Consider the following 19,394-nt stretch of genomic DNA (forward strand, 5'->3'; position numbering starts at 1 on the left):
GACCTATGAACTTACATTGTATTTGACAGTTCAATGAAAAATTAAAGATAGAATTTAAACTCTAAACATTATCCAAATAACTCATTCCTTTGTTTGAGTATAAGAATATAATAAATTATTATATTATCTTGTAAGACAAGCTTTATACCTTAATTAAACACCTATATCCAATAAGATAACAGTTTCAGCTGATTTCTTTACACAATCATTAATGCATTTGAATATTGTTAAAGAATTGTGGTTTGTTGTAACTTATAATATTGTAAACATTAGTTGTAAACATTTTCCAAAGCGTTATAATTCTATTAAAATAATTTGCTTACATAAACACATAAAAACATCAGTTATATTATGAAGTGTACCTTTGAAAACTCTTTTGACAAAATTTGCTTATAAATATTATAAACATAAATAAAACAACAGTTACATTTATGAAATGTACCTATAACTCGCAATGTAAATCAATTAAGCGATTTACATTTTAATCCAAGACAAAACAACAGCTGTGCATCAATTGAATTTTATTTTAACACGGATTCAATATTGAAATACAAAAGTAACAGGCTTCAGTAGTTTTGTTTTTAAAAAGACTCTTATATTCCAAAATTGGTGGAAATTCAACCGTTATAGCTAGATGTATTAATAATACTGCAGATTTGTAATGGCGTGTTTCATTGAATAATCACGATTTTTATATAAGCAGTATACATGGCTACTAAACTGTCAATTTCTGAATTAAATTTATTTTTTCTCAAAAAAGGGAAGGTTATGTATTATAAATTTGTGATAAAAGTTCTTGACAGGTAATATAACTGTATATATAAGGTTGTTTTTAGTTATTAACTATTTAGCAGCTCTGATTAAACAACCATTTATAATAGGGCCAATTATAACCTAGCGCAATGTAAAATAAAAAAAATAAATAAAAATCTTTAAAACTATTATTGTGAATTTTGTGGACATGAAATTTCATGGTTTTGTCACAAAGAACAATTTTTGGGGTACATAAAATTCATGGACTGTTTATTTTTCCAAAAGGTTAGATGTAAATAATGTGAAGCAAAATAATCTTACAGCAGATGAAATGAAATTTTGCTGGATCTTAAATTTGTGGATTGACCTATCCACAAAAACCACAAAAATTAGTGCCCCACTTTGATAATGATCTTGCAGTAATATATTAACTTATTAAGTAAGGTCACATTAAAATTGGCAAGGTCAAATTTTAATTTCAAGCTTTACTGGTGAGAGAAGACCTTATCATAAACAAAGAAAAGTTACAGCTAAAAGACTGGTCAGAGTAAAACTAAATCTTGTGATCTAAACAAACTATACAAAATAATTGTTTGCAGGCAAATATTCAGAAGTTCTGGGATACGAGGACAGTAAACATTTTTGGGCAGAATTAGACAGTTTTTAAATTGTATACTTTGACAAATAACACAATTAAAAGTTTAAAATAAATTTATTATTGAGTTCATAATGTTGAAGCCAGTGCTTCAAAACAAACTTAAGAAAAAAAAGTAATTAATACAATAAAGTAAATTTTTTAATCACAAATTATTTTGTACATCTAATATATCTGTTAATCACAATAGTCTAATACTATATAACCTTTTTAACAATGAATATCTTTTTTTGTAAATAAAAAATGGGATACATTTAAATGTTAATATATATTCTTTCCCTATCATATTTAAAATCAGCAGCAAATTCATCAGCATTTTGAAACATTTGATTTTTTTTAAAAATCTTTATATATCACATTATTATAAAGAAATATAAAGACACAAATACAAAATACATATAAAACAATACAGAAATGCACATGAATTTTGGTCCATAAAAATATCAACAAATATCACAGTAAATATTTCACAGTCTACTTCTTTTTCTTTCCCTTTTTGCCTTTCTTTCCTTTCTTCCCCTTCTTCTTTTTGGCATAGGGGCCATAACCCTTCCGCACCATAACACCACGCCACCATGACTGGACCTGGAATATGTAAAGGTACACATTTAGCCTGTTTATTTTCTAGAATAGACTTATCTAACATAATAGTCCATTATTGATTCAAGGAATATCATATTGAAAACTTGAAACTTAATCATCAGACTCTACAGATATGTGGGCTGACTTGGATTGGTGACAAACAAAGGCCATGTATTTTTGGTTACATCATAAATATCAAATACTAAAATAGTTTATGTTATAATGTGTTTTTTTTATTAATTACAAGATAAGCAATAATTATAAAGATGAATTTCATTTATTTAATATATAAATTAATCATAAGACCAATGAAAGATGAATAATAAGTAACTAGACATTTCTAACACAGATCATTTGATTATCCATGAGTCGACAAAACTTTTTTAGCATAAGCAGGGCTTTAAGTTAGACACAAGAGCAGCATATGTGTAAGCCAGCGCCAAAGCAATCATAATAGACAGCCAAGCCGAAAATGAAAAAATTCAATACCTTCCTTACTTATATGACAACAAAGGCAATTCATTTCAAAAATGTGATTGTAAGAGAAAATACAAATATGGAGTGATAATGCAACTGCCAAAAATATTTTGCCTATGCCATCAGTTTCATATAGTCTGTCCAGAACATAAACTATAGGCTGCTTAGTACTTTGAGCTTTCTGATATCAAATTCCCTTCAAATAGCAACAGAAAATTCTGAAAGTCCATGTCATAAGTGAAGGGTTAACTTTGTGCTTAATGAGTAGCAATACCACAGAATGCACTAAATAAAATTAGAAAAATGAAAATTATTAAACAAGACATGACAAATGATAATTGGACAAACCTTGATAGAAGCCTTCAGCTCTATAGCCTCTTGTTCTTGCTTCCTTCTTGTCTTCTCTTTCTCTATTCTGTCCTCTACAACAACTTGTTCATATTCTCGGTACTAATAAAATAAAACAATAATAATTATTGTCACTAGCATTTTTGTTTTAATTAATTCTATTGAGCTCATGCATGAGGGAAACTGATGACTTGACAAATATACTTGTTTCAATAGTTCTGTTTCCAGTGCAAGGAAACAAATGAATATAAAACTTTGACAAGTTTGTTCAACATTTGGTTTGACTTTTTGTATATCTTCCTTAAATCAGTACCTGGAATCTTTATCAGTGTACGAAACCTTGAACCATTTCTTGCAATAATTAAATGTTATATCACAAGCATAGACGAAAGACAGCATGAATTCCACCCAGACTACCCAACTTTATATTGTTGGCTACTAAACTGTTTTTTGGTCACTAAATTCTGAAAAACAATCATTCTTTAGCTTCACACTATTCCCCTATCAAACAGATAGGGCAATCAAGTGCATTTTTACATTACAAATGCTTTGTAATTAATAATTCAGGCATATTGGCCTTTCAGATTTTTGTACACATTCCTACGCATTTGTACTCAAACTGTGCATTATTCTACAACAAATTCAATGCACTCAAAATTGATAAATATTTCCTAAATAAATTGCTCCCAATTCAGGAAAAATAAATTTCAAAGTCTAGATATTTCAAATGAACCAATCAGATGGCAATGTCAGTGAAAAGTGTGACTGTTCTTCAATTTCAAGCTTTAAATCAGTGAGAGCTAGATATAAATATTACATACCAGTTTAGTTAATTCTTGAAGTTTTTCTAGATCTTTGGCCTTAGAAGCTTTCAAGACATCAAGTTCATGCTGCTTGGCTTCCACATCCTTCTCATATTTCTCCATCCAGAAATCTACTTTTCTTTCTAACTCCTGCATAATAAAAGGATATATGAAATTACTTTTGTTCACTCACATTATATATTAGTTATTACTTTAAATTCTATTGTCGCAAAATTTTAATTTGTAATTGATTTTTTGATTTGTATACATTGTATTATGTATTTAAAACTGAAACCTGGAAATAAGCCCCTCCTATATAAGTAACAAAGTTAAAAAAATCTTCATTAGATTTTGAATAAGCAATTAGCTTTCTTTTCAAAATTGTAAGGATGAATTAAACACAGGCGTTCAGCAAATAATAACTATCCAGCACCTGTTTACTGAATAAAATATATATTTTATATATTAAACTGTATTGTCATGGAGTACAAATAAGTTATGTATTGATCTAAACAGTTTAATCCAACACATTTAGATGTATCACTCTCAAACCAAATCTAGATACTCACTGTTTGATGTGTTCTCAAGAATGATTCAATTTCTGCGTTACATCTGATCTCTTCATCTATACCATGTCGTAATTTCTTTAAAAAATAATAAACATAGCAATGCAGTTTGTTAGATTGCATAAAACATTAAAGCAGAGATAAGTTTCTGTTTTATTTTTGTGCCAGTTTATGAAAGGGTATAAAGCTATATGTTATAAAATATTTTTGTAAAATTTATCAACAGTAAAATTTTATTGGTTTCATAATCTTATGGTCAATTCTTTGTTTTGTTTGGTTGGGTTTAATGTCACACCAACACAGTATAAAACATATGGCGACGTCCCAGCTTTACTGGTGGAGGAAGACCTCAAGTGATAGTCAATTCTAGAAATAGTTGAAACATAGGATGTCCTTGTTATTTATTACATGTAAATATTGTACTTTAACAAAATAACATAACATTCTGTTATTTTATGAAGGTTTTATCATACAGGCATTTTGGAAGCATTCTTTTTTAAAATTCTGCAGTAGATATACAGTATAGCTTTATACACTATTTAGTAAATTCAGTGAAATATTGGTAGGTAGTTACATACAGTATCAAGTGTTGTTGGATTCTATACTTTATCTGCTTTACTGTAAATTATAGCTTACATTATCACCATAATTATGTTTTAAATCAGCTATACTTGAGAATGATGTTTGGCAAGTATATTTTTGCAACATGATCATATGCCAACTTCAAACACCAAAAATTGAAGATGTTTGTTTGCTTGTTTCATTTTACGCCTTTTCCCAACAGTATTTCAGTCATATAGGCGGGTAGTTTCCAAACCATCGTTCCTGGAGAGTTACACCAGTACTAGACTACCTTCCTCCGTGCTAAACTACCAAAGCAACTCAAACCCACGTCAGAGAGGTAACTGGATTAGAAGTCATCGACTCTAACCCCTCGACCACAGAGGCGGTTAAGGATGTAGATCCAGTCACCATTCAATGAGCTAATAATACATGTCACAATAAGTAAAAGTACAATTGGATAATAAAGCAGGTAATGTGATACGCAGGTTCAATACCTCTATTTCATCTTTCATATCCTTCTCGGAGATTGAACACTTTTTCTGTGTCTGTGCAACACCAACTTCCGCACATTTCTTAATGTATTTACCTTCCATGTTTGTTTTGGCCTTCATTTCTTGAAGTTGATCCTGTAAATAACAAGATATTAGATAAGTTTTGAGTTGCATTATAAACAATAAAATTTAGGTCTACATGTATATAGCAATCCCTATTCTATTGGACAGAATAAACAAAATAAATAAATGTGTCAGTATGTATTTAAAAATTTTAATTATAGATCCTGTAGCTCAATTTTTTTTATGGTTTTACATCCTAAATATAATGCTCAAATGAAGATTTATTCCAAAAAATGATTTTTTTTAAAGATATTTCCGAATTTACATTTCGTGTAAATAAAGGGAGGTAATTATAATTAGTAATTCAATTTGATAAATTCTCAGCAAAAGTTTTCAGTAAAAAATGAATGCATATATTTTAATTATTACATGTACATAAAATGCGCATAAACATTTGCAGAACATATTTAACATATTTATACATATATAAAATTTCACAATAGTGTTGTTATATCCTTAATTACAGCATACAGTATCTTTAAAGCCTCTATAGTCTTCAAGAAAACAGTTTATCAGATCAGACTTTTATCTAAAATATTGCCAGGAAACAAGTTTAAAAACTAGAAGAATGCTAAATATCCAGTTCCTGTTGAAGTTTCGATGAATAGGTACTGTTGTCTTCCAAAAGAAGCATTTTAGCAATGAAAACAAAGTTGAAATTCAAGACAGTGTTGTGTCTTCTTTTAGCCATAATATATTGTTTGTTTTGGTTTTATGGTTCACCAACACAGTATAGGTCATATGGTGCTGAAACAGGAATGATGATTTTGGCTAACCTCAGGGGTAAAAAATTCAAAGCAACACCAGGGATCAAAACCATCTAACGTGCTGGAGCTAAGAGATGCATAGACTCCAGTTATTCAAACCCATTTAGTCTCCTCTTACAATTAAGAAGGGATACACTTCAATTCTAAAACCTTAACCATTAATGGCAACCCCGCAGTCAAAACGGGCAGCCATAATGTAATCAAGCAGCACATAATGCATGAGAACAATGTTGAATGTGTATTTTGTATGGTACACACGTAAATCAATATGAAGAATCAGAGAAATTTTTACCTTTAAATGAGCGATCATTTCATTTCTTTCCTGTATTTCTTTTTCTTTCTCCTTTTTAATATCTCCAAGCTGCTTTTGTAGAAGTTTTACCCTCTTACGACCATTCTCTTCCCTGGTGGACATAAAGTTATTTACCATTTAACTACTTAATTTGTATCATGTATTTGTCTTGAATTGAATTTGCAGTTGTTTAAAAGGAGGTTCAAAATAATTTGAACAAACTTTGTAGAGGCCATTCAGCTTGAGCTATATCTAAACAAATGACTTCATCAGTTCAATTATGACCATGTGGAAGAAGTCTAAATTACAATGCCCACATACCTAATGTCTTAGCTCTAGGATTTCACGTTTTCATACAAGATTTTCATAGTTTTTCCATTGCAACAAAGTTCTTCATAGTATGGATAAAATCATAAAAGTATGCATGATACATTCCTGTAAAATTTCATGAACACTTCCCCAGTCAAATAAGAGATCCTGATTAAAGGGAAATTTAAGCTGATATAATGGGTACACCATTTGACAAAACTGTAGATGTATTATTTTTAAACAACAATTTTATAGATTCTTATTTCTGAACTGTAAAGCTTAGATGTTAAGGATAATGAACAGAAAATGTTAAACTTACTTGAGGATAGTTTCTAGAAGTTGTGCCTTCCTCTCTTTCTGTGTGTTTACTGCCTCTCTTAGCACTTGAAATGTACAGTTCTGTATAAGCTCTGACAAAGTCTCGGCCATTACACCTTCCACAAACAATCTGTATAAAGAAACCACTTGCAAATTATGTTCTTACACATATCCAGTGATTTACTACATCAAATAATCTATAGGTGCGTACAAGACAGTGTATATCCAAAATACCAACTTCTATAGTACATTTCTATTCAAAGTATAAGTATTAGTGAAGTTAATAAAAAAAAAGTATAAGTATTAGTGAAGTTAATAAAAAAATTCATGTAAATTCTCAACACTCATCTATACATTTCTCTTGAAATGAATGGCAAAAGATGAATGATCTAATTATATCATCAAAATGTAAAGAAAAACATATGCCAAATTCAGTGATCGAAAGTCACATTAGTGATAAAAGGTTCCATAAAAGGTAAAATGTCAGTCTGAAAATGAAAGTGCTTTGTAAAACTTGTTTTGTACCTATCATCCTGTATTTTAACAGTGTTATCTCCTGTGAGGGGATTTTGTCGGACACTGCGAGTAAACACATGTGTACTATTCTTCAAATCTCCACCAGTCTCCAAAACCTCTTTCTCCATTTCTGTTAATTTTTCAGCATTTCTTGTTGAATGTTTAAGATCGAGTTTCTTGGCAAGTATTGACTGATATCTTGACTCCAAGTCGCGCTGACTGTCAAATAATTCTGTCATCTGTGAGTGCACCATCTATATAGAAAATTTATATCACTACAATTATTTTACAAATAAATACAAAACAATTGTAATGTATGACTGATTTATACATTTAGCAAACACTTCAAAAACATTGATATTGTAGACATCATTCAAATAACATCAGTCATGTTGCTTTCTGACAGTTTCTTATCCAACAAAATTATATACAATTTTAACAAGAAATTGTGCGCCAGGGCTTTTTATTATATAAACAATGGTCGCCAACAGCTATGTAATGTCAATTTTGTAAAATTGGTCTGTCTTACAGTCAAAATATTGACTCTTAACTAAAGGAAACCCTTAACTGTCCCGTCAATAGAAATGCCATTGAGCAAATAAATCATTTTGACATTATATATACATTTTTAATATTTTTGTTGGGTTTTAGTCACAATTACATCATAAGTTAAATGGTGAATTTCCAGTTTAACTGGTGGAAGAAGACCTTGGGTGCTCCTCTAAATGAATCATTCCATGGTATCCGACATCAAACTCTGGTTAGCTTGTTTGCTTCCTCCCAAAAATGATCTGATAAAGCCCCTTTAATTTTCTTTAAAATAAAGTACTTGTTAACTTACACTATAAGCATCTGGTCTACCATCATAAGAAGATGGCATAATTTTACCAAGAACTGAAAGCTGGTCCACACAATCCTCAAGAACTGTGGCAATATGAATTGCATCAGACCCTGCTAACAACTGGTCCGACGCCATTGTCTAAAATAAAAACATATAAGTAACATATAAACATATATAACTAGCATATAAACAAATGATGGCAACATTATGATTATACTTATTGCTTGATGGTAAAATAAGGGCCATGCAAGAATTCCTTAGTCTACAAAGGAAATTAATTCAATCTGTGCAAGAGTCATGAACCTTGGTCTGTTTAATTACATTTATGCCCATAAAGAATTATGTGAGTGGTTGAGTTGACAGACTTTCAAAACAAAACATTGGAATAGTCAGAAGTCCATAATAAAATGAAACCATACAAGTTAAGGTATTTTTTGGATGCATTTTCCAAAGTTGTAAACAAATAACAAATCTTTAGTCTGATCAGCAGTGTTTAGCAGTAGGGGTGTAACAATATGGCAAAAACCGTATTGCAATATATTGCCATTTTGCTGAAGCGTATTGCAATATATTGCAATACGTATTGTCGTGTTTACAAATGTTTTGATGTAAAGATGGAGTAACATTATATATTATTATTATATGTATATATTTTTAGTAGAAAATAAAATGTAAGAAATAAATAGAAAGTAAAAGTGTCACACAATTTGATAAACAAAACTAGTCGCGGGTGACCTTTCACATCTGGGTCGCTTATTGACTTTTAAGTGTACTAGTTGTTGGATTCTTTTATCTTACGTTGGCGCCAATAAAATTCGCCAATGAAAGATTTTATGTAAAATTTGTACAAAATTAGAAGGCAATTAATTGAAAATTATGATTTTTATAAAATACCGGTTCTCCACAAATCGTACCATGGTACGAATTTTTTTTATTCATATTGCAATATATCGGTAAACCGGTAAACCGTTACACCCTTATTTAGCAGTATACAAAGATAAATAATGTATTGGTTCAAGCCCTTGCTAATTTCTCCGTTGCATTTTTTTAGTGAAACTCAAATGAAGAAAAAGAAAACCAAATCAATTTTAAGGAAATACATATATTGGAACATCAATGTTGACAAGATTTTGATTCACACATTACTCAAGATTATCTTAGTTTTCTCTTATTGCTAATGGTATTTTTATAGAATTATTTACAAAGCAAAACATTACAAAATGACCGTTTTTAATTTTTGACTTTGGGTAAAAGCCAGCTGGAAGAGCTGGCCAGAAGGGCCTGTTCGCAAAGAGAGATTTACGGTAACGCGTTGCGAGTATCTGCTAGATATTAATGAAAACTTTCGTCTGAAGTACCGAATTGACACATCGCAACTTTCCGAATTACAAGATAACGATAAAAGCTTAAGTATTCTGATTGAACACAGAAGCGTAAACTGGTGTCCTGCGCACTTATATTCTGAGCATGGACAAAAAATTTCTAAGGATGATCAATCTAGCTTCAGCATGTCAAAATACAATTGACATGATATTGAACGATTCACTAATTAGGGGACATTTAGTGTGCAAGCGGTCGCGGTAGAGTCCCGGTACTATATTTTGAAGGTCCCAATCAGGATGCACATATGGTAATGTAACGATTCGCCACACTAACGATTCGCCACATAACGATTCGACACAGAGTAATAACGATTCGCCACAGTTAAATAACGATTCGCCACGTGTTCAAATACAAACTTTTTCACACCTGTTTTCAAATTGTTGATGGAATTTTTTTTTAACATAACATAACATATTGTAGTAACTCTACTAATTTATACACATTTATATAACTAACATATTTTATTACAAAATTTACATAAATACATGTAAGCTTAATTGCCGCATTATATTGAAATCTGCTCACATTGTCAGATAATTAAAGGATTATTTCGGCGTCAATTAAATATTTCTACAACAAGCTTAAGATGATTGGCTTATTAAAATTAAAGGTGTGACAAATGTTTTAGATATGCGTTCTTTAATCAATTATCGTAAATCAATTTTCGTAATGATCACTATCATGTTTTTGCAGAGACATAGATAACATTGTTATCTATGTCTCTGGTTTTTGCAATATTTTCTTTTTATGAAATATATATTTATATATATAAATATTAATTGAAATTTATGTTTATGATTAATTCAATATTTATTTCAACATATAATTACTTTCTTGTAAATGTACTTCTGTAATAATGTTACTTTGATAAATTGAAAATCCGCGATGGGGACTTTAAGTTCATGTTACTTGTATTAAGAAACATTATCAAATTATTGTCGTTGTCAAATTATTAAAACAAAAGGAAAAACTTTGTTGATAACTTAATAAAAAATCATTGTTAGATCTATAATCATACTGTGGCGAATCATTATTTAACTGTGGCGAATCGTTATTACTCTGTGGCGAATCGTTATGTGGCGAATCGTTAGTGTGGCGAATCGTTACTAATTCGCACATATTTCTCACCCTGTGACTAATTTGGCTGGATGCTTAGAGTTAGATGTTACTGTAGGCATGTTATTTGAATCCGGTCAGCTCGGCCCTAAAACGTACTCGGCCCCCGAGTTGACTCTTTTCCTGTTATTTTGCTTACGAGTTTCAAAATATAATCGCAACTGTGTAACTTGAGTAAGAATTCGACGTTCTGCCAAAAATCTTTAAACAAACTTTTTATTAAATATTGATCTAATATTTACCCTGTTTTCCTTTTTCTAGTCAGGACATAGACTAAATATAAGAAATGCAATTGAAGCTGTTGATTCGTCACTAGGAAAGCGATCTTTGTCGTTAGACGTTTGAGGCGGACTTGATTGACAGAACCTGTTCTATCTCTAAAATAAAACACATAACACATAATTAATTGTTGGATTCTTCTAGAGTTATAAAAATTTCAATTTAATGATTCAAATAACAATTTCTTGTGAAAATAATTCAAAATAAAGCAAATTTTGGGAAATGAAAAGGAAACTCGATTAATCAAAGGGTAATATTGCTTAAAATGAATCAATATAGTCTCAGCACTTCCTTTTCCGGTTATATACTTTCTAAGTATGTTGTTAAATTTGTTTTCGCCTTTATATCCGATAAATCCATTCTATTTATCAACGGATCTTACCTGAAACCGACAATAATGAAAAGCTAAACTATGTTCCTGCATCACTTGTTGTTATTTTTAGTGCAACAGTTGTCATCCTGTGAAAATCATTCGTTTTAACTCGATACCCTAGATAGTTTGTTAGAGTTACTGGTTTGGTCATTCACTGGTGTTTGTCCTTTTTATAATACCAAACACTTTTTAAGAGAACTTTCCATCTTACATTTAGTCCTACACTCCTGGTGGACACGTAGTGAAGGTGCTAGAAATCTGCTTGATAAATATATATATTTTTTGTCAATAATGAGCAGACACTGGACTGTCACTGTCAAACGCTGATCGTTTTTGCTCGTCATTTTTTAGTAACTTTTAACATGAGTGGGACAGGCCTCTTACAGTCTTACATTTGGTTCACTTTCTGCTGGAATTAAAGCCCCAAGTAGAGATTGGAGACTCTAAAATTTAAATATGAAATGTGTATCTTCGGTATCTAATGTAGTAATTAAACCCAATCTAAACCTTGATTATTGATGTATCAATGATATATGAGAAGAGCTCAGATATTCTACATTGCAATTAGTGAGCTTGAACCTAGTCCTTTTACATAAGACGTTTCCGTTAGTACTACGTACTCCAACGTCTTATCGACTTCTTCATAAGTTCCTTTAGCTAAACGCGCAGCGATTTTGAAGCGCTATAATATTAACTATCATAATTTACTACAAAAACAATATTTTGAGTCAAAAGATATGCAGACTGTAAATTGAAACATTTTTGCATCAATGTGCAGCAAAAAAATAAATGACTCTCCTTTGAATGTAAATAAATCCAATCCAATACATATTATACCACTTTCACCGCTATATACATTCGGCCATATTACCTGCATGCATGTGAGCGCATTTTGCTAAAGGAACTTATGAAGAAGTCGATAAGACGTTGGAGTACGTAGTACTAACGGAAACGTCTTATGTTATAGGACTAAGCTTGAACCCAGACTGTGTATAGCAAAGAAAGATGACAATCTAAAGCCAGGATCTTTTCTCAATCTGGTATTGGTTTGAAGTCAATCTGCAAATTTTACTTTATAAAGACTTGCTAGTGAATTGGATTCTTTTTATTTGCCTGGACAATGTTTTTAAACAAGTATTATGATTAGGGTGGATGCCCAATTTGTATTTAAACTTAAAATGTTAAAAGTTTTTGTTGACAGTATATATGATATTTTTATTAAATATAATCACTGCTCTGATTTCTTTAATCTTGCAGTGTTTTATGTTTCACAAAGCAGTATTGTGTTCCATACTAAAAATTGAATTTTCATTTCAGGTGAAGCCACACAATGGCTGAAACAAAGGCACCAGAAGCAAATCCCCCAAAGAAGTCGGGCAGGTTTGTATTTATTGTCATTTGCACAGCTAATTGTAAAAAGGTTTCAGAAAATTTTAATAGTTAACACTGTTACAAAAAGTGGGTTGATTTGCTCCTCTTATTGATGATAGTAAATTCAACCAGAAAGGTGAAATTTCTTTCTTTAAGGTATCTTATTTAACTGCCATACAAAGTCAGTTGTTCCATTCAGATTTCTTATTTATAAAGAAAGTTTGTGGAGTAGCCTGGAAGACTAAGTTATCAACTCTGTAAGTGAAAAGTTGTCTTAGCTTTTTTACTGGAAAACATATAACAGAAATTGAATTAATGATTAAGTTTTGTATCATCTATGCTTTATTTCAGATTGTACTGCAAAGCTGTATTCACAGGATACAAAAGGGGGTTGCGTAATCAGTATGAACATACAGCTCTTCTAAGAATTGATGGTGTAAACAAGAAAGCTGAAACTGAATTCTACCTTGGCAAAAGATGTGCATACGTTTTCAAGGCAAAAAAGTAGGCAGTTGTCCATTAATAAAATCTGATATAAAGCTAGAGCTGTCATTGATTCAGTGCAAAGCATATCAACGATATATCGATATCAAGTAACAAAAATCAACGATATATCGATAATATCCTATACTCACTTGTCTGTCATTCACTTTCATACCTGTTTCAATGATTTCAGTCAAAAACATGTTCTGTACAGTGTCTTGTCCACTGCATGATTTTTTCCAGACAATATTTTTTGTCACCATTGCTATGAAATAATTCCACTATATAACAAAAGCATAAAATTAGATATAAATAATTGTTTCTGCATATATTTTAGGTGAATTGTATAATTTCTAGACATTTAATTTATAAGTCAAAAGTATCGATTTTTTAAAATGTGTATCGATTATTGATCGACAAAAAAATATCAACGATACATCGATATTGTCGATATCGATGACAGCTCTATATAAAGCAAATACATACAGAAACTGAAAGTTTAAAGCTCAAATTATTTAGCTTGAGCAATCAAAGATCGATTGTATGAGGGAGAGCTATTGCACTCGTCTTGGTGTCACAGTTTAGTTAAGTTTTTGTGTGCAAGATGGTATTTCAAAATTTGAAACATTTCACACTTATTAAAGAGCATAATAGGAGATCACTATCCAAGGTTCATTACACTAACATTGATATTGACAGAATTATGGCTCTTAGAAGTTTTGAAATGTAACATTATTATCCAGGCTCTTGTTTTACTATTAAGCACTGAGAATGGTAAAGCATGCTGTCCTATTGACAGCTCTTATCTAGTGATAGTGATGTACTTTTTTAGCCGCATGTAACTGATATTTGAGTGTTTAAAGATCATAAGCTATATCTAATGAAATATTTTCACAAAATTTACATCGGTACAATTATACTGTTTCCATATACTGAAGTTATATTCTTAAGAGTTGTAACATAGAATGGCTTCTATTTAACACACATAAAATATGTAAACAGAATAAAATGTACTTTTATATAAAGATTTTTAACTATTCTATTCATCTATGATATTGTGCATGCGCAGTGTCATTTGCTCAAAAAGAAATTTACAAACATATTTCTTGCAAAAGGTGTTTTGGACTCGTTCTTTTCAAAATTCAACTAAAATTTTTGTAACTCTGGGTGAAAGATATAGCTATAAAATTAACTGAATTATTATCATTTATCATGTTGTTTGATATTGAACAATATTGTTTGTATGCATATGTCATATTAAATAATTTTGTTATTCAGTAAGACAGCATGTCCAGGTCACAAGGAAGCTAGCAGACTACGTGTAATCTGGGGTAAGATCACCAGATCACATGGTAGCAGTGGTGCTGTTAGAGCAAAGTTCAAGAAAAATCTACCAGGTTCAGCTATGGGCAAAAGAATTCGAGTTGTAAGTTATTTAAGTGTGGTTGTTTTTGTAACTGTAATTTTTAGCTCGACTATTCGATAAGAATAAGTAGAGCTATTGCAGTCACCCGAGCGTCGGCGTCGGCGTAACCACTTATTAGCTCGACTATTCGATAAGAATAAGTAGAGCTATTGCAGTCACCCGAGCGTCGGCGTCACCACTTATGTTAAAGTTTTTGTAATAGTTCAAATATTTTCAAAGTCCATAGACATATGGCTTTGAAACTTTGCACACTTGTTCACCATCATGACCCCAACCTGTAGACAGGAGGAGGTAACTCTATCAAGCATTTTGACAGAATTATGCCCCTTTTTCGACTTAGAATTTACGTTAAAGTTTTTGTAATAGTTCAAATATTTTCAAAGTCCATTGACATATGGCTTTGAAACTTTGCACACTTGTTCACCATCATGACCCCAACCTGTAGACAAGAGGAGGTAACTCTATCAAGCATTTTGACAGAATTATGCCCCTTTTTCAACTTAGAATTTACGTTAAAGTTTTTGTAATAGTTCAAATATTTTCAAAGTCCATTGACATATGGCTTTGAAACATTGCACACTTGTTCACCATCATGACCCCAACCTGTAGACAAGAGGAGGTAACTCTATCAAGCATTTTGACAGAATTATGCCCCTTTTTCGACTTAGAATTTACGTTAAAGTTTTTGTAATAGTTCAAATATTTTCAAAGTCCATTGACATATGGCTTTGAAACCTTGCACAGTTGTTCAACATCATGACCCCAACCTGTAAACAGGAGGAGGTAACTGTATCAAACATTTTGACAGAATTATGCCCCTTTTTCGACTTAGAATTTACGTTAAAGTTTTTGTAATAGTTCAAATATTTTCAAAGTCCATTGATATATGGCTTTGAAACTTTGCACACTTGTTCACCATCATGACCCCAACCTGTAAACAGGAGGAGGTAACTGTATCAAGCATTTTTTTTACTATCAAGCACTAAGAATAGTCGAGCGTTGCTGTCCTACCGACAGCTCTTGTGTTAAAGTTTTTGTAATACCTCAAGTATTTTCAAAGTCCATTGACATATGACTTTGAAACTTTGCACACTTGTTCACCATCATGACCCAAACCTGTAGACAGGAGGAGGTAACTCTATCGAGCATTTTGACAGAATTATGCCCCTTTTTCGACTTAGAATTTATGTATTTAAACAGTTTTGTAATACCTCAAATATTTTCAAGTCCATTGACATATGGCTTTGAAAGTTTGCAATGTACTTGTTGACCATCATGACCTCAACCTGTAAACAGGAGGAGGTAACTCTATCAAGCATTTTGACAGAATTATGCCCCTTTTTCGACATAGAATTTACGTTAAAGTTTTTGTAATATCTCAAATATTTTCAAAGTTCATTGACATAAGGCTTTGAAACATGTTGAAATTTTATACTCTTCTTTGAGAGCATAATAGGACTCTCTCCAAGGCCTATAACTGTAATATGGATTTAAAGAGAAAAAAATTGCCTTTTTCTTTACTGAGAAAATTTTACCTTTTAATCAAGGCTTTTTTTACTATCAAGCACTAAGAATAGTCGAGCGTTGCTGTCCTACCGACAGCTCTTGTTACACACCTAAAGACATGTCATCATGAAGTCTTATGGTATGAAATAGTCTGGTTTTATAATGATTGTGCCTTTGTCAGATTTGATTTTCTCTGTAAAACAACTCATTATTGATTGAGTTTGGCCCCTTTTTTTGCAACAGAAAGGTTATTGAATTGTTGTTAGCTTCAGTATATGCAGGATCACTCTTCAAAAATTTAAATACTTTTGTTAACATTTGATATGTCAGAGTGTTTTAAATATCAGAACACAAGTTACATGTAATTTTCTCCACTATCAACACATTTATGAGATTTATGCCCCTTTTTGTGAAATTACATGCATTTGCTTTTTGAAAGATATGTATGGGTCACATATAACTGTGTGTGTAATGTTCAGATTAATGAAGTATTTCATTTTAACTCGGTTTTATGGCCTGGCAAGGCAGATTTGAATTTATCATTAACAAGTAAATTTTTAACATAAGCTTTTTGTTGATACATATGACATAGAGTTAGTTCAATTTGTGAATAACTGAATTAGAAAAAATATGTATATTTTCCTTAATATTCAATGAGAAATCCGTGTCATTTACTGTAATGACTTGATACCTTTAAGTCATTGGTCATTTATTGATGTGCATCAGCAAAGCTCATGTTGAATTTATATCAGAATTTTTTAACAAACCATGAGCAGTTCAAAGGAAAAGCAGTGATTTTTCACATTGTGAAATAGGGGCCTATAAAATGTCTTTTCCAAATCAAAATTTTCTTAAAAGTCTTGCAGTTTTCCCCCAAAACCCCTAAAGAGTTCATTGAACATGTGTTTTCAATATGCACAGATGCTTTTATCATTACATGCATTTCAGAAAGTTTTCTAAGACTGAAAGAATGTGATTAATTGGAGATTATTATTAAAGATCCACCATTTATGATCGATTAATCACTAACATGTGGATTTGATTATTTACAATTCGAGGTCCTACTAAATGACTACATGTCAATCTACTGTATTTTTGAAAGTAAGGTATTATTTTGAAGACTGGAGAAAAAATCTGGACTTAATTGTTTTGCTGTAATGTAATGTTATAATTGCTGTAATGTTATGTTACAATGTAACATAGAGAAAGTGTGATATTTTAAAAGCATGTATATATCTATTTGTAAGTGATTCATTCAGAAGAAATTAATGAATATGATATAATCTTGAATTCAATATTTTCTGTTATTTCTGATGCTATTTAATTATCAGAAATAATTCATTTTCTTTACATAATTTGTGACATATCCTACAGATTAAGTTTAGTAATATATTGAAAAAAATTGGATTTATCTAACAATGATTTCTCATTTATTTTCAGATGCTGTACCCATCAAGGATCTAGATTGTAAATGCTGTGTAAAAAGAAAAAAATACAAAAATACCGAAAAAAAAAACAAGTTTTTGTTTTCATTATCTTTGTTAAGGTTTGTGTCTGTCATTTTCATGACTTGTAGAGAGTACAGTGTTCGAAATTAGCAGTAGTCCTATAGCCCCTGACTACTAAATTTCTCCTCGGGCTACCAACTTTTCACTGCAACAAGCCCGACCAGGCTACTGTATTTTCAGAGGCAATATAAACAAATGTTTTTAACAAATGATTCTCGTGCTAGCGAAATTTCTTTTGGGCTAGTGAATATTCCATTCTGGTAGTCCGACAAGCCTAGTGGATTCAAATCCTAATTTCTAACACTGAGAGTATATGGGCAATATCAACTGAATTGTTGACCACTTGCCTATCACTGCTGTAGGTTCAAAACGTGCCAGTGTCTTCGAATTCTTTAATGTCAAAAACCTTATAAGCTAGCTTATTGAAGTTGTTACGTTGGTGGTTCTATTCATGTGCCTGAAATAATGCACAAAAGGGCCAATTAGGTCTTCCTCCACCAGTAAAGCTGGAAAGGCACCATATGACCTGTTACGTTGGTGCAACTTAAAACCAAAATAGACACCAGTATATTGAAGAGCCAGTTTGCCAATTTGCATAAAACTAAACATTGGATAAATCCATTGCCTTAAAAGAACATATTTAATACTTGAAGTGACTTGAATTCACAAAACTTGAATAGCTGTTGAAACGTTTAATAAAAACTTTTTCTTGCATATCAGACTGGCGTTTCCGTTAGTTTTACCCATGCTGGAAATTTCATCTGGCATGGGGGGTTCCAGATGAGTCGCGTGCTGTACAATGGCACGATAAAGATGACGTCATTTTACCGTTATGAATGATTTTGTAATTCATACGCTGTTGAATGAAAGTAGTTATGGTTGTAATGATATAAATTTTCATTGAAAATAAAGATAAAGAATTTAAAATATAATGGAATATGGTAGAATATGCAAGAAAAAATATCTGACATATGTTTGCGGTTCGGATCGGAATATCCGTCCCTCGGTCACCCGCCCATGGGCGGTAACGAGGCTTGCGGGTCACCTCGGGACGATTATTCCGATCCGAACCGCAAAATATGACAGATATTATTAATCTCCACTGCAGGATTGCTTGTATGATAAAAGTACTGTATATTTAACACTGCAGGCTTTCTCCACAAGTCTTGATGTGGAGAACTGGTAGTGGTAAGGGCATGAGGTATATAGATTGCTGAACATTTGTTTTAAGACCACATTTTCTTAACACAACTGACAATTGTGATTAAAGATTACTTGTCCAAAGGTACTGTTGGTTACCCTCATTATTTCATAGGAGGAAAGCTATTTAGCTAGCTTACAGAAGGTCAGTGGTTCAACTTGGATGACGACTTGTGCCTATAATATTGCTTGAAGTCTTCTTACAGCAGTAAAGATGGAGAAGCGCTTTATGACCAGAGTTCACAGTGTTGGTGTAACCAGAAAATTAACAACAAAGATTGAATTGAGTAGAAGACGCCTTGTTTATTTAAATTAGGCTGCAATGTTTAACTTCAAAAAGAAAT

At 31.5% G+C, this 19,394-nt stretch overlaps 2 protein-coding genes and 1 long non-coding RNA gene across 3 annotated transcripts; 1 reads left to right on the forward strand and 2 right to left on the reverse strand.

Annotated features, from left to right (window-relative positions):
* Positions 1-1,446: 1,446 nt before the first annotated feature.
* LOC132726225 (dynein regulatory complex protein 9-like) lies at positions 1,447-11,286 on the reverse strand. Its single transcript, XM_060711500.1, has 10 exons — positions 11,147-11,286; positions 8,406-8,543; positions 7,574-7,818; positions 7,050-7,178; positions 6,422-6,533; positions 5,243-5,374; positions 4,188-4,262; positions 3,637-3,768; positions 2,816-2,917; positions 1,447-1,993 (listed from the first exon to the last, which is right to left on the reverse strand). The coding sequence occupies exons 2-10, from the start codon at positions 8,538-8,540 to the stop codon at positions 1,883-1,885; spliced, it is 1,173 nt and encodes a 390-aa protein (XP_060567483.1). The 5' UTR covers positions 8,541-8,543; positions 11,147-11,286; the 3' UTR covers positions 1,447-1,882.
* Positions 11,287-11,439: 153 nt separating this feature from the next.
* LOC132726226 (large ribosomal subunit protein eL33-like) lies at positions 11,440-17,861 on the forward strand. Its single transcript, XM_060711501.1, has 5 exons — positions 11,440-11,498; positions 12,874-12,936; positions 13,279-13,431; positions 14,689-14,836; positions 17,783-17,861. The coding sequence occupies exons 2-5, from the start codon at positions 12,887-12,889 to the stop codon at positions 17,804-17,806; spliced, it is 375 nt and encodes a 124-aa protein (XP_060567484.1). The 5' UTR covers positions 11,440-11,498; positions 12,874-12,886; the 3' UTR covers positions 17,807-17,861.
* On the reverse strand, positions 14,696-16,600 carry LOC132726227 (uncharacterized). The gene is made up of 2 exons (XR_009625167.1): positions 16,449-16,600; positions 14,696-14,880 (listed from the first exon to the last, which is right to left on the reverse strand). It is a non-coding gene; the product is annotated as an uncharacterized LOC132726227 (long non-coding RNA).
* Positions 17,862-19,394: the final 1,533 nt, after the last annotated feature.

Source organism: Ruditapes philippinarum, unplaced genomic scaffold (assembly GCF_026571515.1).
Source record: "Ruditapes philippinarum isolate M1 unplaced genomic scaffold, ASM2657151v2 ctg1963_1_1_1_1, whole genome shotgun sequence".
NCBI lineage: Eukaryota > Metazoa > Mollusca > Bivalvia > Venerida > Veneridae > Ruditapes > Ruditapes philippinarum.

What these genes read in the sequence shown, in the direction of transcription:
- LOC132726225 (XM_060711500.1), bottom strand. Translation starts at nt 8,540, where the DNA reads ATGGCGTCGGACCAGTTGTTAGCAGGGTCTGATGCAATTCATATTGCC. An exon ending in GTTAAAATACAGGATGATAG is followed by an intron (nt 7,179 to 7,573) that starts GTACAAAACAAG and finishes TTCTTTATACAG; the next exon opens with ATTGTTTGTGGAAGGTGTAA. An exon ending in TTCAAGAATTAACTAAACTG is followed by an intron (nt 2,918 to 3,636) that starts GTATGTAATATT and finishes TTATTTTATTAG; the next exon opens with TACCGAGAATATGAACAAGT.
- LOC132726226 (XM_060711501.1), top strand. Translation starts at nt 12,887, where the DNA reads ATGGCTGAAACAAAGGCACCAGAAGCAAATCCCCCAAAGAAGTCGGGC. An exon ending in CCCCCAAAGAAGTCGGGCAG is followed by an intron (nt 12,937 to 13,278) that starts GTTTGTATTTAT and finishes GCTTTATTTCAG; the next exon opens with ATTGTACTGCAAAGCTGTAT. An exon ending in TGGGCAAAAGAATTCGAGTT is followed by an intron (nt 14,837 to 17,782) that starts GTAAGTTATTTA and finishes ATTTATTTTCAG; the next exon opens with ATGCTGTACCCATCAAGGAT.